At 47.7% G+C, this 20400-nt stretch overlaps 8 protein-coding genes across 8 annotated transcripts; 2 read left to right on the top strand and 6 right to left on the bottom strand.

The window, feature by feature from the left end:
- Positions 1–34: 34 nt before the first annotated feature.
- Positions 35–2564, bottom strand: HD556DRAFT_550001 (uncharacterized protein). Its single transcript, XM_041310923.1, has 3 exons — positions 657–2564; positions 457–600; positions 35–398 (listed from the first exon to the last, which is right to left on the bottom strand). The coding sequence occupies exons 1-3, from the start codon at positions 2291–2293 to the stop codon at positions 251–253; spliced, it is 1929 nt and encodes a 642-aa protein (XP_041159202.1). The 5' UTR covers positions 2294–2564; the 3' UTR covers positions 35–250.
- Positions 2510–4495, bottom strand: HD556DRAFT_1444302 (uncharacterized protein; the record flags this gene model as incomplete). The annotated part of the gene is made up of 16 exons (XM_041306762.1): positions 2510–2600; positions 2654–2702; positions 2752–2795; positions 2850–2936; positions 2988–3061; positions 3108–3185; positions 3240–3352; positions 3402–3433; positions 3489–3556; positions 3607–3690; positions 3740–3784; positions 3835–3848; positions 3899–4009; positions 4059–4111; positions 4170–4207; positions 4268–4495. 16 exons carry the CDS (start codon positions 4493–4495, stop codon positions 2510–2512), a joined length of 1209 nt encoding a protein of 402 aa, XP_041159201.1.
- A 253-nt stretch (positions 4496–4748) lies between these two features.
- On the bottom strand, positions 4749–6589 carry HD556DRAFT_1378853 (ZIP-like iron-zinc transporter). Its single transcript, XM_041303167.1, has 8 exons — positions 6308–6589; positions 6220–6250; positions 6086–6169; positions 5919–6027; positions 5680–5869; positions 5553–5623; positions 5265–5500; positions 4749–5207 (listed from the first exon to the last, which is right to left on the bottom strand). Exons 1-8 carry the CDS (start codon positions 6466–6468, stop codon positions 5082–5084), a joined length of 1008 nt encoding a protein of 335 aa, XP_041159200.1. The 5' UTR covers positions 6469–6589; the 3' UTR covers positions 4749–5081.
- Positions 6590–7616: 1027 nt separating this feature from the next.
- Positions 7617–9144, bottom strand: HD556DRAFT_1444300 (uncharacterized protein; the record flags this gene model as incomplete). Its single annotated transcript, XM_041306761.1, has 6 exons — positions 7617–8015; positions 8069–8261; positions 8311–8599; positions 8652–8871; positions 8919–8988; positions 9065–9144. 6 exons carry the CDS (start codon positions 9142–9144, stop codon positions 7617–7619), a joined length of 1251 nt encoding a protein of 416 aa, XP_041159199.1.
- Positions 9145–9420: 276 nt separating this feature from the next.
- HD556DRAFT_1238952 (P-loop containing nucleoside triphosphate hydrolase protein) lies at positions 9421–11702 on the top strand (the record flags this gene model as incomplete). Its single annotated transcript, XM_041298009.1, has 9 exons — positions 9421–9660; positions 9716–9885; positions 9935–10007; positions 10056–10247; positions 10298–10359; positions 10408–10584; positions 10635–10756; positions 10792–11369; positions 11418–11702. The coding sequence occupies 9 exons, from the start codon at positions 9421–9423 to the stop codon at positions 11700–11702; spliced, it is 1899 nt and encodes a 632-aa protein (XP_041159198.1).
- A 48-nt stretch (positions 11703–11750) lies between these two features.
- On the bottom strand, positions 11751–13998 carry HD556DRAFT_1378829 (uncharacterized protein). The gene is made up of 11 exons (XM_041303166.1): positions 13859–13998; positions 13702–13788; positions 13517–13629; positions 13268–13466; positions 13089–13221; positions 12680–13036; positions 12572–12626; positions 12494–12521; positions 12294–12445; positions 12028–12241; positions 11751–11973 (listed from the first exon to the last, which is right to left on the bottom strand). Exons 1-11 carry the CDS (start codon positions 13909–13911, stop codon positions 11760–11762), a joined length of 1605 nt encoding a protein of 534 aa, XP_041159197.1. The 5' UTR covers positions 13912–13998; the 3' UTR covers positions 11751–11759.
- Positions 13999–14048: 50 nt separating this feature from the next.
- Positions 14049–16467, bottom strand: HD556DRAFT_1481162 (glycoside hydrolase family 47 protein; the record flags this gene model as incomplete). Its single annotated transcript, XM_041308628.1, has 9 exons — positions 14049–14365; positions 14421–14590; positions 14640–15223; positions 15274–15372; positions 15431–15530; positions 15583–15691; positions 15755–15930; positions 15980–16100; positions 16157–16467. Coding segments are annotated over 9 exons (1824 nt in total), but the record flags the coding sequence as incomplete, so codon positions are not given.
- Positions 16468–17003: 536 nt separating this feature from the next.
- HD556DRAFT_1378817 (ANTH domain-containing protein) lies at positions 17004–20358 on the top strand. The gene is made up of 9 exons (XM_041303165.1): positions 17004–17086; positions 17143–17241; positions 17294–17420; positions 17490–17806; positions 17856–17967; positions 18016–18167; positions 18217–18361; positions 18405–18573; positions 18627–20358. Exons 1-9 carry the CDS (start codon positions 17021–17023, stop codon positions 20158–20160), a joined length of 2721 nt encoding a protein of 906 aa, XP_041159195.1. The 5' UTR covers positions 17004–17020; the 3' UTR covers positions 20161–20358.
- Positions 20359–20400: the final 42 nt, after the last annotated feature.

Raw genomic sequence — 20400 nt, 5'->3', positions numbered from 1 at the left:
TATGCATATGTCCCTCCAATCCAGACTACGATGATTACAGAGATGAGAGGCAAATGGGCAAAGCAAGGAAAGAAGTGGGGCAGTAGTATAAGTACAAAGTTGCGGATGCGAGATTTTTTGACCATTGCTGCGGCTTCCAAAAGACAAGAAAAGATATCGAAAAGTTGTCAAAGACCAAAAAAATGCAGGATGCGCCGAGTAATGAAAAGATTGATTATTGAGAGCGCAGCGTGCAATGAGGTGCGTCAGCTTATTCGCCGCCCCCAATACTACTACCGCTAGCGGTGGTTGCAGCATATTCGTGCTTGACAGGGTCCCAAGCATCAATCCAACTCGGAGGACGTCCGCCTGGTGCCCACTTGGCAAAGCGCGAATGCGCTGGACGCAGGTTAGGATTACTGAGTGAAGAGTGGTCAACATTCGATCGTTGCAAGTAATGCTTTAGAGAAGTCTTACTTTGCACTCAGCGTTGGGCCCAATGCCAGTCGCGCAAAATTGCTGGGGAACAGCGGATTTCCTGGACCGCGATCTCCAACAGGATCATACAAGCGCTCGCTATCGTTGTCTCCGAAGTCAGATCCGGCTGAGTTGTGGATGTAGCTGTGAGAACGAGGGAGGGTTAGCAAGTATGTCATGAGAAGCACAGAAATACCAACCTGAACGTGGGTCGTCCAAGGCTACTGACCGAGCCATGCGAACTCGTACGAGAAATGCGCCTAGTAAGGGGAAAGGTAAACTCTGACGACCATTTAAGCTCCGTGCTGTTGCGTCTTGAGTCATTTGAATTCATGACCGGGCTAGTAGGATGTGAAAATGGTTGTGACACAAAAGCAGGGGAAGACGGCACAGATGAAGTGGAAATGCGTAACCCATGAATCTGCAAAGCATCTTCGGCAGGTTGAGTGTCCTTTTCGGGCGCTTCTGTGTCTGCGCCGTCCTCGTCTTCTGCCTCCTCACCGATGTCCTGCAGCCCATCTCCTTGTCCAAGAGAAGTAGACTGTGACAAGTTTGATGGGAGGCTAAGCGGGGGTGGATTAGCTGAACCACAAGTGGAGACGTTCCCGTTTGAGGGTGTCGCGAGTATGGGCTCAATCAACAAGTGAGTTGGGGTTGAGAGTGGGTCCTCTCGCGGGGATGAGGGCATAGAATCATGTTGAGTCGATTGGACATCGCTAGGCAGAAAAGGTGTAGTGTGCGTGTCTGGCTCTCCTAAGCCTTCGACCGCACCGTCTGTATCCAATATTGCTGGAATAGGAGAGACAGAGACACGCAGCGGGTGATTGTCCACTGCAATCACGCTCTCCGTATCATATTCTCCGTCAACCTCAAGCTCGGGAGGGACGCCAAGAGCCCCCTTCAGACGCTCCCAGATGAGCTCTGAATGAGAAAGAACACATCTGCGCGCATTGCACACCCAGAGGGCGTCACTGGCTGTTTGTCTATCAACATTGGTTAGCCAGAAGCGCAAAGTCCCGAAGGACCATGTCGCAGGATCAGCAGAGAATGTAGAATCGTTAACATTTTCTGGGCCTTGTGTCCTGGGAAATGTCTGAGCGAGGAGGGAAAGAAGTTTGGTTGTGGGATGAGTTGATAGTAGTTGGGTCACTTCGATGGGACGATCGATGAAAGGAAGGTAAATGTCATCGGGTAACGGGGTGAATGTCGCAGGTGCCGTTATTGCACCAGCGGCATGATTCACCGGACTTGCGAGTGCGGGAAGATGAGGAGTGCTAGGGGCAGATGCAGGCGGAGGGACATAACGAGGGCTAGTTGATTGACGAGCAAGGTCTACGGGCTGTTCTGGGGACAAATTTGGTTTAGAGAATGGGGTTGAACCTGACGCAGATTGTCTCCGGGTGAACTGCGGTGAACTAGAGCGTAGACGGGGGGAAGCAGACGGGCTGGATGCCCGTCGGCTAGGGGAAGTAGCGACGGCTGGTGCAGACGCAGAAGAGGATGGTGAAGCTGAAGAATTTGGAGCGAAAGATGAAAATGCAAAGCTGAGTCTACCAGCTGATGATCCGTCTGCATTTGTCGAAGAGGATATACTCCCAGGATGACGTAGTGAACGTCGGTGAAGCGCTGGCGCAGACGATTCTAAAAGATTACTCGGAGTGGTCCCAGTACCTTGCGATGCACCTGCTTGCGAATTGGGATCCAGGACGCGAACGATGGTCAAAGTCGATGACGATGATCGATTAGGATCATGATTGAGGGGAGCATGATGTCCAAACGGATCTGACGCACTGACAGATCCCCGTCGAACAGATAGTTTTCGCTGCGGCTGGGACATAGTCGTTTCAAGATACAGAGCTGAGAGAGCTCACAGGTCGTTTACCCTAGTACTTGTGAAGCTCTTTATAAATGGTGGGACACAAGTTGATATAATCTAGTACATCTCGCTCCTTATGGTAATAATAAACCAAATTTAATACGTCAGAGGTGACGCCGGAAACGCCCGTCTAGACCAAGTGGAGTCTACATAACAATATTCTACACCTGTAGTAAGCTAACCTCCGAGCTCGATGGCAAAGGCCACAGCCAATTTAGAAAATTCCAACATATGTGAGAAGCTAAACTCATCCGAGATATCAATCCGGCTGTAAGATTGGAATTAGTATCCAGTCTTCACGATTTGGTTTGATATACTAACTCGTTAGCGGTATGAATGTTCCTGTGATTTGAATTCTCAAAAGCCCCCTCTAACACCACAATCAGAATAAAGATGCAAGTAATGGAATATTATCTCACCAATGGTAAAGATGCTAGGATATCCCGCTTTGCTCCAAGGAGCACTGTGATAGACGTAAGTAGCTGGCATTCATAACGAAGGATTAAGCATAACTCACTGGTCGGAACAAGCATATCCACATTTGGTTTCAACAAATGGTATGTCCAGATATTCAGTAATTAACCCTTGGTTGAACTCCGTCAAGCTAGTATTGCAGGTTAGAATACAACAAATGATCATAACAAAATATGCTCACGCTGAATCCACATAGTCTACAATTACACCAACTTCCTCAACTGTACCTCTCTTTACCCATGCTGTCATGTCATACTACCCAAGTCAAGTTACTATGATCAAGTTAAGACATCACCCATACCTGGCTCATTGCGTAAACTTTCAAACCCTGGGCTTCATAGTGCTGAGCGATAGCCTGTGAACCAAGAAGACCACCCTCCTAAAAACTCCGAATCAGCAACACATACACACGTCACGCATTCATATGACTCACTTCAGCGGAATACCAGTGGAACTCAACAGGCCGAATTGGGTGGAAATCAGATGCCAGGAGTGCACGGTATGATTCCAGGATGGTTACACTCCCCGATCCGTCATCATCAGCACCTTACTTGGAAATCAGCCAGCTAACTCAAATATAAAAAGCGCAAATTACCAGGGGCAGCAAGGAATGGCCACAAGTTTGTACTAGGAAAATAACATCAATTACGCAAACATGACATCCAAAGACAACAATATTCACCTGTCTTGGTGAGCACCAAGAATGACAATCTGATCATTTGCTGCATCGGAACCGTTGATTCTGACAATCTAGCTAGCAATTTACCGACGAGAGAATAAAATTCAATGATAGGCCTTACAATCGAATGCTGTCCCCAAGGATGATGGAACTCGTCGATGCTGATTAGAGACTTCAACGAAGGCGATGCGAAATCCGCGGTAACCTAATAACCAAACTTCGGCGATCAATCTAGCAATGTGCGGAGAACATACTTCATTGATCTTGGACAGTAGCCATTGTTGACTTTCCTTGCCTGTCTACACAGCAGCTGAATGTTTCAGGATGGACTGTGCAGATTAGGAATTACCTCACTACGATAGTCTACGACACTGAGTCAGTGTACTGAAACACTTGGCGGATACAAGACCTACATCTCGTTCTAAAGCTGGAGAACTTCTCCAAGTTTGCCCTTGGACCCTCGGTAGACAGCGTCTTGATGACTTTGGTGACTTGTTCATGAGCGCTCAGCGGCGGGTATGAAGCTATGAAATGGTAAGCTCCACGACTTTCACAATCGACAGGTATACCCACTTTTCGTCGCGACGCGGAAGTCAGCAGACGAACCGAGATTGCGATTATCTGTGCTAGACGTGCAAACATAATTGAGAACTGACATTTAAACGAAGAAAAGAATATAAGTACATGTCGAAGAAACGAAGCCCTTTGGCTTTAGCCTCAATCTAGATGACACGCGGTTAGAAAATGAAACCTGCAGTAGCTGTACAATGAGTTATCCTCACCTTCTCAAGTTCTGTCATCCATACCGGTTCCTGACCTTCTGATAGCTGAACTAGCCGGAGTTCATCCAGGTTTAGATTGAAACCGGGTTGAGGGTTAGAGGGCACGTCAAACACCTGGTCTTGTATGACAACCTGGCGGTTACTTCCTGCATCATAGAAGACTTGGTTGATAGGTTTAGAAAGTGTAATTCCACTGAAAGAGAGCAGCAGAAGTAGTGAAGTCTTCATCTTATTGGTGAAGCGAAGGAACTAGAGCCTCAGTAGGTAATATTCCACTTAGTAATAGGCTAGATAGGTAACAGAGCATAACAAAGCATAACCTAACCAATCAAAACTCCTCCACAGGACAGGTTCCGGTCTTGCCAACAACTGCCAGTCTGCCACTATTAGTAAGATCTCCAAAATTACACTAGATGATCACAACATATTGAGAATCTCAAGTTCTCATATGTACTCTTGGACAGACTGATGTAAGTCTGCTACATGCTGTAAAGACAAGGCTGCGAGTTCGAACGCCGTGTGAGAGATGGTCTGTCTAACTACTACATAGCATGAACTAGTATGGAAGACGTAAGAGGGGAAGTGGCACCATCAAGGAATAAAGGTACGGTTCCATCGCCGGAGGAATACAATACAATTCCTTAGATAAATTCGCCGAGCATATGTGTCATATATTTCGGTAAGTCCCACTCGTATGTACTACGTTACACGTTACACGTATCACTCCGCTGGTATATTCTCTGCTAGTTACCGTATGGGCCATATGCCCACTTATTGGACATATACCTCGAATCTCGACTTATATTAATGTCCGTTATGCCCAACGCCCCAGGAGCGCCATAATCCCACATCCAAAAAGCATGCATGAGATGGCATAGGCAACGTGTCTGTTAGATCCGTTGATCATCTCTTTGTTGAAGATAAACTCGTGAGCAAGAAGCTGCATAAAATGATGAGTGCTCGCGCTCTGATCACGACACTAAGAACTATAACATACCTCAACGAGGCCAGTATACAACAGGATACCTGCGCTCAGTGAGTCGAGCACTCCACTCACGATGGAGGCGGTGGTACTGTTTGGGTTGTACGTGGTTTGAACGCCAAGCCCGACTGCAATGCCTAATGGTGTGGTGATTCCGTACAGCAGCGCACCACAGATGGCTACATAATTGTACTTCGATGGAAGCTGTAAGTGAGCAAGACGAGTACCAACTCCAAGGCCTTCGAAGGTTTCTACGTATTATGTCAGTCCAACAGTGATTCATAGGATACTGAGATTGCTCACGGTGAAATATGATGACAACAAACAGGATTTTAAAGTCCGGGTCGACCGCCAGCGTCAGACCAATAAGCATACTTCACAAATAGTGAGCATGAATTAATCATTGGACGTGGGTCAAGGGAGATCGCACCTATGCAATAATACGCCAAATTCTAGGATGAACACACCGATGATCTGCCCCGTGGCAGCAAGATCTGGGTGCTCATGCTCATGTGCAGATTCTAAATCTCCCTTGATCTTCTCAGAGTTTGAGTCGCCACCCGTCATTACACCTTCGGGTCCATGTGCAGCGTGCGCGCCGAGACCGTGACCGTGTGTATCTGTTTTGGAATGAGGGGAGCCTCGGCACGCGATTAATCCAAAACGCACCATGCGTCATACCGAGGGCTGCCAGTTTGGCTGTACCCCACCTGAAGGCCACCAGTTCAACGATAAATATAGAAAATATGCTGAGCAAGGCTAATGCGAGCGCGTAGGGCTGTGATATATGACATATACGTAAGTAATGATACGACTTCCAGAGACTTCTGACTTACATACTCCAGCCAAGCCGGTGACAGGCATTGTGATGAAAGCTCAGCCATGGCGGGGCTGAGGAGATGAATAAAGGCTGTAGCTATCTGCGGAAATGTGAACAACAGATTTTAATCGATGAGCTGATGGAACGCACGATAACACCGGAACCAAAGTATTTGGCAAAGCTACGAGATTCAAATCAGAACGCTGTACATATTCACGTTGAATAATTCATGGCTCACTCGAAGACAGCTTTGGGGACGTGAAGCCAGCTTGTCCGTTTAGCAAGCACTGGAAAAAGTGCACCGCTAGTCGATCCGATAAGGATGATGAAGATCGATGCGATCCGCAACTGTGCATATGTAGTCGCGCCTCCACCAGAACCGCAGTTTGAATCCGACATGGTTTGAAGTGAGGCTGCCTTTTACGATCTTGGCGAGTCAGAGAGAAAAGTGAGGGAGGAATTTAGTGGTGCTTGTGAACGTTAAATATCCCCTCTGATTTTCGTGACTGGGAGGGTCCTCACTGCTCAGACTCCCTGATTCGGGAATCCTGGCATATCTATGTCGGAAGAATATTGGAAGACTGCCATATTTAGACATCGTGAAGGCGCCTTCAGCCGCATTGCATCCGAGATGGCATGCGTGAATCTATATTTGAAGGTTCTTGAAATGCTGGCAAATTCTGACCGCTGCGGCATTTCCATATCTACCCACAGTTGACCACCAGGCGGGTGCTTGTATGTCCATGTCTTTTTGTCCCTTTCCAGTCTCCAACTACATATCTATGTATTTTTTGGTAAAAAACGAAGTGAAACTTTTGCTACCACCGAGTTATGGCTGGTTTTGTACATATTTGACTTTCTCAAAGGTTAGATCACCACGGAAAAATCTGGAATGCGATATGATGGTTATACATATAGAATGTTAAAATAAATTTCTCCGGGGCCACATGCTTGTCAGAATCATCTGCCAGACGTGACAAAGCGTTACTACAATGAGACTGCACACCGCAGTGCGGCACAAAAACGTATTGGTGCGGAGTGTGAAAAGGCATGGCGGCAGACGGTTTACGACAGGCTGGTCACCAGTCTTGGCACTTTTCTGCGCGGTACGCCTGTAAGTCGCCGCTGGACTCAACATACTGATTTTTTTTTTGGAAAAAACTAGTGAGTATTGTACTTTCGATGTCAGACTATCCATCCGCCGAAAAATTATATCTTTATGTGTAGAGTTATATAGATGTTTTCCCAAAAATGCACCAACTCTACTTGATGTGACACAAAGTTTGGCGTATGAAATACGTACGATGGAATGGAACGTATGAAGTAGGTCGTGCTACCAACAAAAACGGCTTTCTGTTGGCTGCATTAAGTGCACAAGGTCTATGCATAAATAAGAAATTTCACGGCGTCTACGGACCCCCACCCATTTTATTAGTATCGTGCATCTCCACATACTGTCATATATTTTTAAGAGTCGTCGATTAATAACAGATCGAGCCTCCACGTTACTAAAGATACTCCGAGTCCTCAACCGATGGCCCAAAGCTTCAGCCGCTGGTTGTAATATCAGGTTTCGGCGCAGGCTTTGGCTGTGAAGCGTCAAGATTCTTCCCTTGGAGACTAGGATTGCCCATTACTGATCGTGCCTCTGCTTTCAGGGCCTGCGCGTAATCTTGTAGTTCGTTTGCAAGCGCGCGAAGGACAGGTTGAGGCGTCGAGAGGACTTGAGCGGCATAAAATTTAAGCTTCATCTGAATGTGACTAGGCACGCCAACTGAACGTGGAGCAAAAAGACCAGAGAGGTCTGATAGTGCGGCTAATAATGTAACAGACCGATGATCGCTTAATAAGCTGTTATCGGAAGATGTGGCGACCACTAATCTGGGTCTCGCTATGATGGACGAATCAAGCAACAGTGCCGACAAGGACTCGGCGCCCATGGTTCCCTTGAATAGGACTGAGTACCACCTCGGTGATTGATAATGAGAAAAAAACGTACAGGGTCAAAGCGTGACCACACGTCAGTGACAGCACTGCTCAACGTCGAGTACAGCACTTGTGACCGACGGGCTACCAGGAACGGGACAGCTTGCGAGATGATTCTTCGCGCCTCGGCTTCATCTGACGCATCATTTTCCGTAGAGGATAATGGTGAAACAGATAGATGACGGGTAGCAAACGCATAAGCAACACTATTACAATCAGGCGATCACCCAGTGACGACAGATTTTAAAGACTTACAGGACAGCACAGACATTGTATATCAGAGAGGGACTACTAGCCTGGCTTTTTACGAGCTTGAGCGGGAACTCCATCAGTGCAGGTTTTGATCCATATCGCATGCTCCCGCTCGAATTCGGAGATCCTTCCAAGGAAGCTTCCCACCATGGCTCCCGCCTCACAGACTGCAATTCTTCACTAGACAGTAATTTTTGAGCCAATTGACTGGTTGGGTCCCTGAGCGCGTTGAAGAACTTGTCTATTTCTTCCTTGGTCATAAGTCTGAGTAATTCGTCGGATGATGCTGAAGCTAAACAGACCACGTTTGGTTACGGACTAGCTAACGAATCAGGATCACGCACAAATATCCACACCGGCAAATCTAGAGACAAGATCGTTAGAGTCACTGTCGGATTCATCCTGGTCACGCAGCAAGCTGCTGTCTTCCTCCTGAGTTTGCTCTTCGAGGCGCTTCAGCAACTCGAGCATCTTTTGCCTCTCTTCATGTGTTTTCGAAGACTTCGTTTCGATGCTTGTCTGTATTTCTTTTCGATAAAATGTCTCCGAACATTGGTAGTGAGCCTGCACAACTTGAACGCCTTATTATTGAAAGTGGGTCATGTTCCTACCTCTGAACGAAAACACGTCAGGTTGCAGTAAGACACGTTGCACCCCGGACATGTATACCTGGAAAACTGTCTACGACAGCTTCATAGAGAAATCAATAGGATTTAGAAAATACGTTTTCAAGATGACATAGTTCAAATGCACGTACATGCCACACAAAACTTTGTCCATCACCTCAGCAGAATTTGAGTCGTCTTCGCGGACTCGAATTTGTCCCACTTCGTCCATGATGATCACGGTGGATCCTGCTGTAGATGTAGAACAGTCAGGGAGAAATGACGAGCATCTTCATTCCCAAGTGGCTGCAGCCTGCCACTAATCTACATAGCTCGACTCGGCTGTCGTCGGGCCGCCGGGAACATACCTTTCTTGGCTAGTTTACCGTGAGTTTTGAAAACGCGGCCCACCACAACTCTGCAAGTAAGTACTGAGAGACCCACGACCTTCAACCTTCATTTAGCAGCTATCTTCTACTACAGGAAGACGCAGTTTCGAAGGGAAAAAATGGTGGAAGCACGCTTGGTTGACTCTAAATCAACATTCTCGATTTTTGCTCATTTACTAGACGCCCGCATACTACGCGCCCTTGCAGACATGGGCTTTGCTCGTCCAACCCTCGTTCAAGCAAAAGCCTTGCCCATTGCTCTGGAAGGCCGCGATATACTTGCAAGAGCTCGGACAGGGAGTGGCAAAACTGCCGCATATTGTATGCCAGTCGTGCAGAAAATTCTTAGTGCAAAATCTGTGGGTGTATTATATTCAGATCATATATCAAGTACTCATCGACTCGTGCAAAAAGTCGTTGTCTGCCTCAGACGAAGCTTATCAAGTGACACGCGCTGTGATCCTTGTGCCCACTCGCGAATTGTCCGAACAGGTCACGGCATGTCTTCAAAGACTTCTTACTTATTGCGAGAAGGAGATTATCGTTATGAACTCTGCCACTGGTTCCTCTACACATCTGCAACGGTGAGATGGTTTCTGCTACTCACATGGTTTTGCTTATGACTGCATCCAGTGCACTTCTCGCAGATAAGCCAGACATCGTCATTTCAACTCCTTCTCGTGCCCTCGGGCTGCTTCAATCAAAGGTGTGTCATAGCCTCATAGTACATGGAGTGTATCTCATATCGATCCAGACTTTGGACTTCTCTTCACTGGAATCTCTTGTTATCGACGAGGCTGATCTCATTTTGTCCTATGGGCACGATGAGGACGTCCGACAGATCTTTTCTGGAGCATATCTCCCAAAGGTGTATCAGTCATTTTTGATGAGTGCAACCATGACAGATGATGTCGAGGCGTTGAAAGGCTTGGCTCTTCGGAGTCCAGTGAGCTCACCAACTCACCAACTTTTATCTTTGCTGATTGCGGTCTTTAGGCCATCCTGAAGCTGGAAGAAGATGAGGATGAAACCTTACTCCTCAGCCAATACTCTGTTCAGTCAGTTCTGCATTGAGTCATCACTTGTTGATTCTTATCCCTGCTTAGGTGCTCCGAGGTCGACAAATTCCTTCTCACATATGTCATCCTCAAACTCCGCCTCATAAAGGGCAAATGCATACTGTTCGTCAATGACGTCGACCGTTGCTATCGCTTGAAACTATTCCTGGAACAGTTCTCAATAAAATGCTGTGTGCTAAACTCTGAGCTTCCCCTTAATTCCAGGTTGGATGAAACTTGTGACACATGTTTTCACGCTTAACATCATGTCATAGATACCATACGGTGCAAGAGTTTAACAAGGGTGTTTACGACTATATCATTGCGACTGATGAACACGGTGCTCACGCGGAAGCTGATTCTGACGATGAACCTGAGGAAGATAGACTTCAGGATGGTGTTGGCGACGAGTGCAGGTAACATTTGTTAGAGCTTTGATTGCTTCTTACGGCTTCTCAGTGACGCCGTCACAACGCGCGGAGACAAACTCGGACAAAGATACTCAACTCGAACCCGCGTCTAAAAAGCGGAAGCATCCCCAAAATGCTCCTCAACCTGGCCCCTCCAAACCAAAGAAACAGAAGCGCCGTACGAAGTCGGACAAAGAGTATGGCGTTACGCGTGGAGTAGACTTTGTTGACGTTGCTTGTGTGCTCAACTTCGATCTACCCACGTCATCTCGGTCATATACCCATCGCGTAGGACGCACGGCCCGCGCTGGTCGGACAGGCATGTCATTATCCTATGTCGTCCCTGAAGATCAATGGGGTAAAAACAAGGTCGTCGGTGGCCTTGAAAGCGCGAAGAATGACGAGGCTGTATTTGCGAGGATTGAGAAAGAGCAGGCGGCACGTGGTTCCAAAATACAGGAGTACAAATTTGATATGAAACAAGTGGAGGCATTCCGATATCGAATGGACGACGCACTGCGGTCCGTAACAAGAAGCGCTATCAAAGAGGCTAGAATCAAGGAACTTAAAACTGAGATTATCAACTCAGAGAAACTCAAAGTAAGCACTCTGATCGATTTACTTCTGTGTTGCTCATGTACTGCACAGGCCCATTTTGAGGACAACCCACTCGATCTCGAATATCTACGCCATGACAAACCGCTACATCCCACCAGGGTCCAAGCTCATATGAAACATGTACCAAAATACTTACTTCCTCGTCTAGTTTCAGCTCCAGCTATCGAAGCTGAAGAGTCTCAAGTTGGTTTCGTACCTTTCAAAAAGTCCTCTGCACGCGGTCGCGGCCGTGCTCGTGCTCGCGGTAGCAGAGGTGGTGGGGGCGGAGGCCGCGGCGGGAAGAAAAAATCTGATCCTCTTAAGAAGTTTCGGTAGTGTGTTACCCAGTATATAGTAGCACCCAAAATTATATTTCATCATATCATTTCCATTTCATTCGTAAACGCCTTCATCCCAGCCCTTTGACCTCTCGACGGCACGCAGCCATGTAGTGAACCCTTTTTCCCGATCCTCCTCGGGCATATGGGGCTTGAAAGTTCGACTGCCTTGGGTATTGACTTCCGCCAACGTCGCTGGCTTAGATATATCCCAACCGAATAATCTGATGGCTGAGCCAGCAAGAAGTGCTGAACCCAGGGCGGTTGATCTGCCTTAATAGTTAGCGTGTTATCCTCCGTTCTTGTTATAGGTATGCACACACTCTTTCATGTCAGGACGAACAACGTCAAAACCACCGATGTCCGCCAAGATCTCCATACAAACATCACCATTGGTCATGCCTCCGTCGACCTTAAGGTGTTCGAGCTTTGCGCGTGAATCGAGCTTCATGCTCTCAAGAACTGCACGAGTCTGGAAAGCAGTAGCTTCCATAGTCGCACGAGCAATATGTGCGGGAGTGGTATACGAGGATAATCCTGTTCTTGAAACTCGCTATTGCGTCAATGGGACATGGTAAATTCAACGTACCGATAAGTAGGCCTGCAGCACCGGGATCCCAATATGGTGCGAGTAGGCCAGAAAATGCAGTTACGAAGAACACGCCTCCACTATCAGGTACTGAAGCTGCCAATGTATTTATCTCGCTGGCGGACTTGATGAAACCCATGGAGTCCCGCAACCTGACACGAGGACTCAGGGGGTGCAGTAAATCAAGACTTGCATCTCACCATTTGATGGCGCTTCCAGCAACTCCAACTACATCAGGTTACCACATGTGTGTAGTACCAAAAAATCAACACGCTCACTACTTCCTTCCAGTGCATAGACTGGGGCAGCCCCTGGACCGGGTTGGTAAGCCACCTTACAAAAAACTAGTGAAAAATGGTGCATGACACCTTGAGAAGGCTGCCTACCGTGCTCAGAAGTCCATGACTACTATTGACAATGTCCTTTCCTGTACAGAATAGGAGGAACGCACCCGTACCATATGTACATTTGGCTTCTCCTTGGCGGAGACACCTGTTTCCTACTAAAGCACCTTGTTGGTCCCCAATAAGTCCTCCGATAGGAACTCCCTTCAGTGGGCCATGAGACAGATGGCCATACACCTCGGAGGAGGACACGAGTTTTGGTAGTATTGACCGTCGGAAACCAAAAAAAGCCAGTAAACGCTCGTCCCAAGTAAGCTTGTGCAAATTTAGCAAAAGGGTGCGAGATGCATTTGTGACTTCGCCAACATGAATGCCGCCATGGACACCGCCTGTAAAGTTCTGTGCGTACATCAGGGAGATCCATCGCACTCCTTGACAGAATGACACCTACATAAACAACCCACGACTCGATTGTTCCGAAAAGTAGATCATCTTCGTGGTGGGCCTTCTGGACTTTACTGTAGTTGTCAACCATCCATCGAAGTTTGATCCCAGAGAAGTACGTGGAGAGTTTCAGGCCCGTACTATCCAAGAATGAGCAATCACAGCACGTAGAATTATATCACTTACATGTCACGTAGAGCTTCAACACCTTCTTCTCCTGTCTTAAATTGCCCAGACTCTACCTCGATGCCAGTCGTAGCCAACAGGTGCTCAAAGTGAGCGACAGTGTTCTTCGTACGAGAATCGGTCCAAACGATAGCCTTGCATAGAGGTTTACCCGTAGTCCTACTCCATGCAACAGTGGTTTCACGTTGATTCGTAATTCCTGCAATTCATGAAGGACGAAGACCTTTTGAGTTGGATGAACGCAAGTACCGATGACCTTCACGCTCTCCTTGGCCCATCCTGCTTCTTCAAGTTTCACACAAGCCTGGGTGATGCACTGCTCTGAGATTTCTTGTATCTCTTCAGGGTCGTGCTCATGCCACCTGCCACATGCAGTGCCAGTAAGTGATTGAGGGTCTCAGGGTTAGAATTAGGGGGTGCCAGTGACTACTCACCCTGGGTTCGGGTAATACTGCGGGAACTCTGATTGATGCTGGGAAACGATGTTTGCGTATTGATCAAAGATGATGAACCGCACGGAACTGCAAACATGGGCCCAGCCGCCCACCATCAGTAATCACGAGGAAGTTCATAGTCAATTCATAGCCATACGTTGTACCGCAATCAAGAGACCCAACAAACTCGCCCTGTTTCAAAATCGACATAGCGTTGCAGAGATGGGGTACCAGTGGTAGAGAAGGGTCTTTGACGCTGGTGGCTTCCGTTGTCCAACCCAGGTAACCTCATGTGCATGAACACTTGTTCCGAACCGGCCGGCCCACCGACTGGCACCACCGATAATCTACCGACAACTTACGAGCTCGCATTGACCATATAGCTTCATGCAAGCTACGACACATTATGAACGGCACAATACGATATTTAAGTAAACAACGGTTGGATTGTACGTTGACAGTTCGTGAAACGATAACCGTTGAATCTAATGGGAGTGTGTGGAGCACATATCATAAAACACCATATGCTTCTTTCTCTTCTTCTGTCCACTCAAAGACAGGAAATGGATGTGCTTCTGTATTGAACACCCACTTATCCAAGGGAACGAGGTCGTCTTCTTGGAAGAGAAGATAGAGATACTTCAACGTTTCGGCCAAGAAAAAGCTATCATAACGCCATTAATAAGAAATACAAGGAGACGTATAGGTGAAGCACGAACCTAGGCATCACATCAAGCTGTTGTGGCTCATATGTGTCCACTTTGTCAATGTTGGCGTACCCCGATGGAGTCTTCGCTTCCTTTTGGATCGCCTGGAAAATGTCCCATCCACGATGCCGCCATTTCACATCACCAGTAACACGATAAAGGATGTAAAGCGACTCTACAGTCTATTAAGCGGATATCAGAATATAACACCATGGAGGCCTGTTTCCTTACCTCGGGTCTCAGTTGGTAGTCAGCGTTCTTAACGTAGTAGTCCCTCATAGCGTACGCCATCTCACGCTCTCGTGCATTCCTAGGGGTGCGATCTCCTACCCAAGGGTGCTTATCTCCCACTCCAGGTGGGGGACCTATTCTACCAGATGTTCTCCAGTCTTGCATGGCGTCCATCCACAGTATTTCAGGACGCGAGCCGCCAGATAGCATATTAATAATATCGGGTCCCAACCCTGTCGGCTGGTCTGCGTAAGTCAAGTAACAGGTTTGTGCCAGCCCTTCGGCGGCCCATAGATGCAAGTCCTTTAGATCGAATGAGGCAAGCACCTCATAGCCTAATTTCTGTTTGGGGAGCAGGTCATCTGCAAGCGCGGTAAAGTTCAGTCCAACTTCTTCGAGATTATTTAAGGGAAGAGTGTGAGCTCCAAGGGCGAGCAGGCCAGGGAAAAAACAAGATAGATGCTCGAAGTTGTGTGTGGGGCGATTGCCGGTCCTATATAATTTCGAATCTGTAACGTACAAGAGGTGGCGGTTCGGCGAAATGTACATCAAGTTATTGAGGACGTGGGAGGTGAAGCGCAGGTCTACAAAGAGTGATTAGATAGAAACGAAAGATTGGCAAACGAAACCTTACACATCTCGAGGTTTGCCTTGTCCTTGCGAGCGGTCATCAGGTACTGCTTGAGAATGTACTCGTGGGCGCTGTCGGACGCTGCACCAACAGAAAGGTGTGCTGGTCATGGCAAGAATGCAGTCAGCAGGAGTCTATCTACTATGCATCATGCACGTACTGTCTTTTGCCTGTCCCGACGATATATTCCAATACATAGGATACATACCGCCGTGTTGGCGCAAATCAGCATCGACAAAGTTACGTGTGGCGGTTGTAGCCTGTGTGCAATAGGCTCAATCTTATGCACGATAGAGATTATTTTGAACTCACTCGGTCGACATGTTCCTTCTTACCTGTAATCTTACCGAGATAGGCGTATTCCATTTGATAGCTTGCAATCTCTGCTAAGCTTCCAACTAATGGCCCGTCGCTTGTACCTCTGAAGCAACAACAAAAAATTAGGCCTGTAGAAGTTATATGGGTTGGAAATAATAGAGATTACCTAATAGTGTTTACACCGTACTTGGGAAAACCACTGGTGGTCCTGAATGCAGGAGCCAATATTGTGCCAAGTTGATCAGCGCGAATGCGCAATATGTCGTCATTAGTCAGTGCATAAGCGGAGAGGAGACCGCCAAGTTGACGTATGACAGTCTCAAAGAATGGCACGCGGGTATTCTATAGGCAACTTAAGCATCGTTGAGAGATGCTAGAGGACATCGCTCACCGTGGGCAGAGTGAAGTTTGTATCATGTACAGCTGTCATTGCGCGCTTATATTCTTGTTCTAAGCCCATCATATGCATTGTGTCAAGGGAGTCAACTGCAGTGACGGCCCATCCATTGAAGCTTTGTATTGTTACGTGAGCGAATGTGGGGTAATCGAAAGGTATACGTAAGCTCACTTGTTGATGCTGGTATTCGATAAAGGGCGGAGCTCATCATTTGGGAATGCGAAGCGCTCATAACCATGGTAGGCATGCAAGAAGGCATCCCTAACTTGGAAGGATCTGTCTGTCCATACCTCTGGTGTCACGGGGGCGTAGTGCATAACATCGACAGGAAACGAGTAGCCGGTACGTCGGAAGTAGTTGAAATAAAGCACGAGCAATGCTATAGACAAGGCAAATGCAAATACGATGTGACGAATGGAGATGCCTCTGTGACGCAGCAATGAGGAGGCTTTGGTGACTACGTTGTTCCCTAGGAGTTTGGCAGGAAAATTCATGGTCGAGTAAGATATGGGAATTCCTATGCAGTAAGAATGAGTGTGGTGCAGAGAGACTTGCTACGTGAGGAGAGCGTGCAGAATGAACTCTCCACGCCCAAACACCCACGGTAGATAGATACCGGTGTAAATTGATTGAGCTCCGCCTGCAACCGGCGAAACAGCAGTAAATGGCGAGTACCAGACAACACCGGCACAATAACTAATTGACTAGGAGAACGTGTAAAGCGAGAGAAACACTAGTCATGCCAAAGTCATGCAGAAGGAATTTCAAGATTAACCACGTTCCACGTGGCAACAGCAAATGAGGAAACCAGTGGACCTGCGGTCAACGGTCAACTTGGAAGATAGCTCGGATGCAACGGAAAGTGATGCGAAGCTACTTTCAAAGACTTCAAGAAGATAATTGAATATTTCACTTGGCTTCTAAATGTTTTATGGATGGAGTATGGGCGGAAGCTGGCGGAGCTGAGTTTGAAGTTCGTATGAGAATTAGGCAGTGAATATGTGAATGACTTATGACCAACATCATCTTCGAGCAATGTCCAGCTTCGACAAGACAGTCAAGTTAGCTTGCAAACCAAAGGCGGCTCCTCCAAAGGCAAAGGTATCTCTCTAATAACACCAATATCACTGGATTTCACACTAACGTTTATCCCCTAGTACCTGGATCCCATAATTGCTGCTACTTGGTCAGAAGATGGTGCTGTTCATGACGTTTGCAAAGCGCTTGTTCCTCGCCTTCGCGAACCTAATGCAATCGTGCGCAATAAGCCTCATAGCACCTCAGACTACAACTGACGATCTAGCATAGGTTGTATTCAAGGCACTAATCGTGCTCCATACCATGATTCGCAATGGAGCAACAGACAACGTCTTATCTCATCTATCTTCTTCGGAAATCCTTCGTCTGCGAAATGTTTCTGCCGGTAACTGGGAAGGTATGTTCTGCTCATAGTCATAATTCTCATGGAAATATAGACCCACTTCTATTTCGTCGGTGTACTTAGGATACAACGCTCCCCAGAATCTCCAGCACTACGCTATTTATTTGGACTCCCGCATACGTGCATATCGTGATTTGAAGCATGATGCAATCCGTGTCCAGGCAGAGTCAAATCGTGACATGCGCGTCAATAACTCCATTGAAGAGGATATGGCGTACTCTAGTGCTCCGGCCCCAAAGTCAGCATCCACCAAGTCCAAGGCGCCTCAAAGGAGTAAAACAATCATGGGAAGGAAATTGCGCGTCATGACAGTGGACAAGGGCCTACTCCGGGAGACTAAGACTGTGCAAACAATGATTGACACCCTGGTAGAGTGCAGGGTACGCCTCACATCTGAATCTGCCAGATCACTTACACAGTATTTATTAGTTCTATCTCGATGATCTAGAAGACGAATTAACTATAACTGCGCTCCGCATGCTCGTCAAGGATTTGCTCATTCTTTTTCAGGCCGGCAATGAAGGCGTCATCAATGTATTAGGTTTGTTTATCCATCCTCGTGTCATTTTTTTGCTTAAAGAAATCTCAGAACACTATTTCGAGATGTCAAAGATTGACGCGGAGCAGGCACTCTCGATATATCGACATTTCTGCACTCAGACAGAGCGAGTGGTGGAGTACTTGAGCGTCGCAAAAAAATTGCAGAATCTACTCAACGTTCCTATTCCAACTTTGAAGCATGCAAGTAGAGTTTTCCTGCGCTTGTTAAACCACTCACAGATGTCATCAGGCCCCTGTATCGTTGGCGGGTGCACTCCAAGAATACTTGAACGACCCCAATTTTGAGCAGAACAGGATTGAGTACAGGACAAATAAGGAAGCTGTCGACAGAAATGGGAAAAGTCGTAGTGGGGCTCTATCTTCGGCGCCTAAAGGTGACTAAGTCCACAGAGTAATTCACAATCTGACTTCTTCCAGCCTCATCGTCGCAAGCAACCTCCACTGCATCCACATCCACCCCATCAAATGGCTCATCCACTCAAACTTCCACTTCCGCACCCAAGCTTGAAGCTACTCAGGCTATGGCAGACTTCTTTGCTTCTGTGGAGGAAGATCAACCTACCGTGTTCAATCCTCCGACTAGCAGGTAAGCCACCATTAATTGCAGAGATCCCAACGGCGTTGCTTATTTTTGCACAGCCCGACGTCCAACCACTTCCGTCAACAGCCAGTGTCCAATCCTTTCGTTCAGCGACAAATGACAGGTGCTTTCCAAGGTCAACCTTTCGGTTTTCCTGGTCAAATTCAGCCGCAGGCCACTGCCTTCCCTCAGTCCTTCCAGTCAGTTCAGCCCAACGCCTTCAGTCAGCAACCGCCATCCACTCAACACCAACATCGACCTTTTTCCACCTTCTTGCAACCACAACCTACTGGATTTATAATGCCGCAAGGCACAGGTTTCTTGCAGCCGCAAGCTACCGGCGCAAACCCATTTAGACAGAGCATGGTGATGATGCAGGGGACTAGTACACCGGCTTTCAACTTTGGGGTAACGAATGCCTTCTTGCCCCAATTGCAACCTGTTGGACAAACCAACGCACCATTCCAGCCAGCTTCCCAGCCTCAGCCGTCATGGTCTTCGAACGGATTTGTAATGCAAACGCCTTCCACAAGTACACAGTTTGGACAGGTCAATGGGGCGCGCACATCATTTGACGTCCCTACTCGACCTGCTTCGACTCCCCTCACAACTTTCGGCACAACACAGGTATCGTCGACCTCGCCACCAGTAGCACAACCTGTCAAATCTCATCAGACTGGTTCGCGCAATCCGTTTGGAGTGCCAACTACGCCAGCCCCGCCAGTGCCAAAGCCACCAACACTGATGGAGTTGGCCATGGCTGGCGGAAGCTCGAATAATGCTCCACCTACCGATTTTGCACCGCCTCAGGCTCCACAGCCACAACAGATGGGCTTTTTTGGACCACCAGGGGCTTCTGGTGGGGAGTCATCGATATCGAGTGTTGCCTCGTCCTTTGCATTCGGCCGAAAACCAGAGGACAGAAAATTCAGCCCTAGCAGTTCTGGAATACTCAGCCCACAGACCACCACGACTGCATCAGATTCTTTGTTTTCTTCTTTCTCTCCACTGTCTACGCAACCTACAGGAGCCACCATAACCTCTAACACTCCTTCCATGTCACTTTCAGGTGACCAGCTAAAACCCCAAATGACCGGCTTTAGTGGCATCAAGCCATTTAAACCCACATCATCCTTTGGCGCTTCCTTGTTAGAATCACTACCTCCAATACCACAATCCGGTCCCACTACTCCTAGTGTCACTGGTACACCCGGTAGTTTGTCTTCTCCGCCAGCCTTGAGCGGGACAACTTCTGCTTTTGGCGCTGGTGTTTCGAGCATCGGACAGCAGCCGACTGGTGTTGGTGCTCTTAGTTCACAGCCAGATATAAGATCCACGCTTGGGGTAGGTCTTAGACCCCAGGCAACCGGTGGAGCCAACCCTTTCAGGGCTACGATGTATGCTACATCTTCGCCCAATGCCGGAGGTGGATCTGTGCTGCCCACTATGAGCTCGCTGCCACAGTTCAGCGGAACCAATGGATCCTCATCCTTTGCATCCAGTTACGGAAGGAGCCCTTTTGGATACCCTGGAGCCCAGGATCCCTCGCAACAGCCTTTCCAACAGCAAACCGGGACCGCATCGCTTATTTAGTCCTGACCTATCCTATCCACGCATCTATTCCTTTTCAATTTTGTCTCTTATTGCTATCTCTCGCTCAAGTTCCCACTATCGTTTACGCTCGGATATCACGTTACCTGGACCTCCCATTCATTTCTTCTTTACCTGTCTCCTGTATAATCTAGTAGTCGAGCTTGTGGAAGCGTCTTGAATACCAATTTTTACTTTTCACTGAGGACTCCATAAGTTAAGCGTCAAAGACCCCGGGTCACG

This window comes from Suillus plorans (assembly GCF_016647745.1).
Source record: "Suillus plorans strain S12 chromosome Unknown HD556scaffold_35, whole genome shotgun sequence".
In the NCBI taxonomy this organism is placed as follows: domain Eukaryota; kingdom Fungi; phylum Basidiomycota; class Agaricomycetes; order Boletales; family Suillaceae; genus Suillus; species Suillus plorans.
Note: the sequence above shows the minus strand (reverse complement) of the source record. Positions and strands in the feature narration are given on the sequence as shown.

What these genes read in the sequence shown, in the direction of transcription:
- HD556DRAFT_1378853 (XM_041303167.1), bottom strand. Translation starts at nt 6,468, where the DNA reads ATGTCGGATTCAAACTGCGGTTCTGGTGGAGGCGCGACTACATATGCA. An exon ending in TGTTGTCATCATATTTCACC is followed by an intron (nt 5,501 to 5,552) that starts GTGAGCAATCTC and finishes CATAATACGTAG; the next exon opens with AAACCTTCGAAGGCCTTGGA. An exon ending in TGTATACTGGCCTCGTTGAG is followed by an intron (nt 5,208 to 5,264) that starts GTATGTTATAGT and finishes CATTTTATGCAG; the next exon opens with CTTCTTGCTCACGAGTTTAT.
- HD556DRAFT_550001 (XM_041310923.1), bottom strand. Translation starts at nt 2,293, where the DNA reads ATGTCCCAGCCGCAGCGAAAACTATCTGTTCGACGGGGATCTGTCAGT. An exon ending in CTTGGACGACCCACGTTCAG is followed by an intron (nt 601 to 656) that starts GTTGGTATTTCT and finishes TCGTTCTCACAG; the next exon opens with CTACATCCACAACTCAGCCG. An exon ending in GGCCCAACGCTGAGTGCAAA is followed by an intron (nt 399 to 456) that starts GTAAGACTTCTC and finishes CTCTTCACTCAG; the next exon opens with TAATCCTAACCTGCGTCCAG.
- HD556DRAFT_1378829 (XM_041303166.1), bottom strand. Translation starts at nt 13,911, where the DNA reads ATGTCGATTTTGAAACAGGGCGAGTTTGTTGGGTCTCTTGATTGCGGT. An exon ending in CTATGCACTGGAAGGAAGTA is followed by an intron (nt 12,522 to 12,571) that starts GTGAGCGTGTTG and finishes AACCTGATGTAG; the next exon opens with TTGGAGTTGCTGGAAGCGCC. An exon ending in GCTGGAAGCGCCATCAAATG is followed by an intron (nt 12,446 to 12,493) that starts GTGAGATGCAAG and finishes TCCTCGTGTCAG; the next exon opens with GTTGCGGGACTCCATGGGTT.
- HD556DRAFT_1378817 (XM_041303165.1), top strand. Translation starts at nt 17,021, where the DNA reads ATGTCCAGCTTCGACAAGACAGTCAAGTTAGCTTGCAAACCAAAGGCG. An exon ending in TTCGCGAACCTAATGCAATC is followed by an intron (nt 17,242 to 17,293) that starts GTGCGCAATAAG and finishes GATCTAGCATAG; the next exon opens with GTTGTATTCAAGGCACTAAT. An exon ending in ACACCCTGGTAGAGTGCAGG is followed by an intron (nt 17,807 to 17,855) that starts GTACGCCTCACA and finishes AGTATTTATTAG; the next exon opens with TTCTATCTCGATGATCTAGA.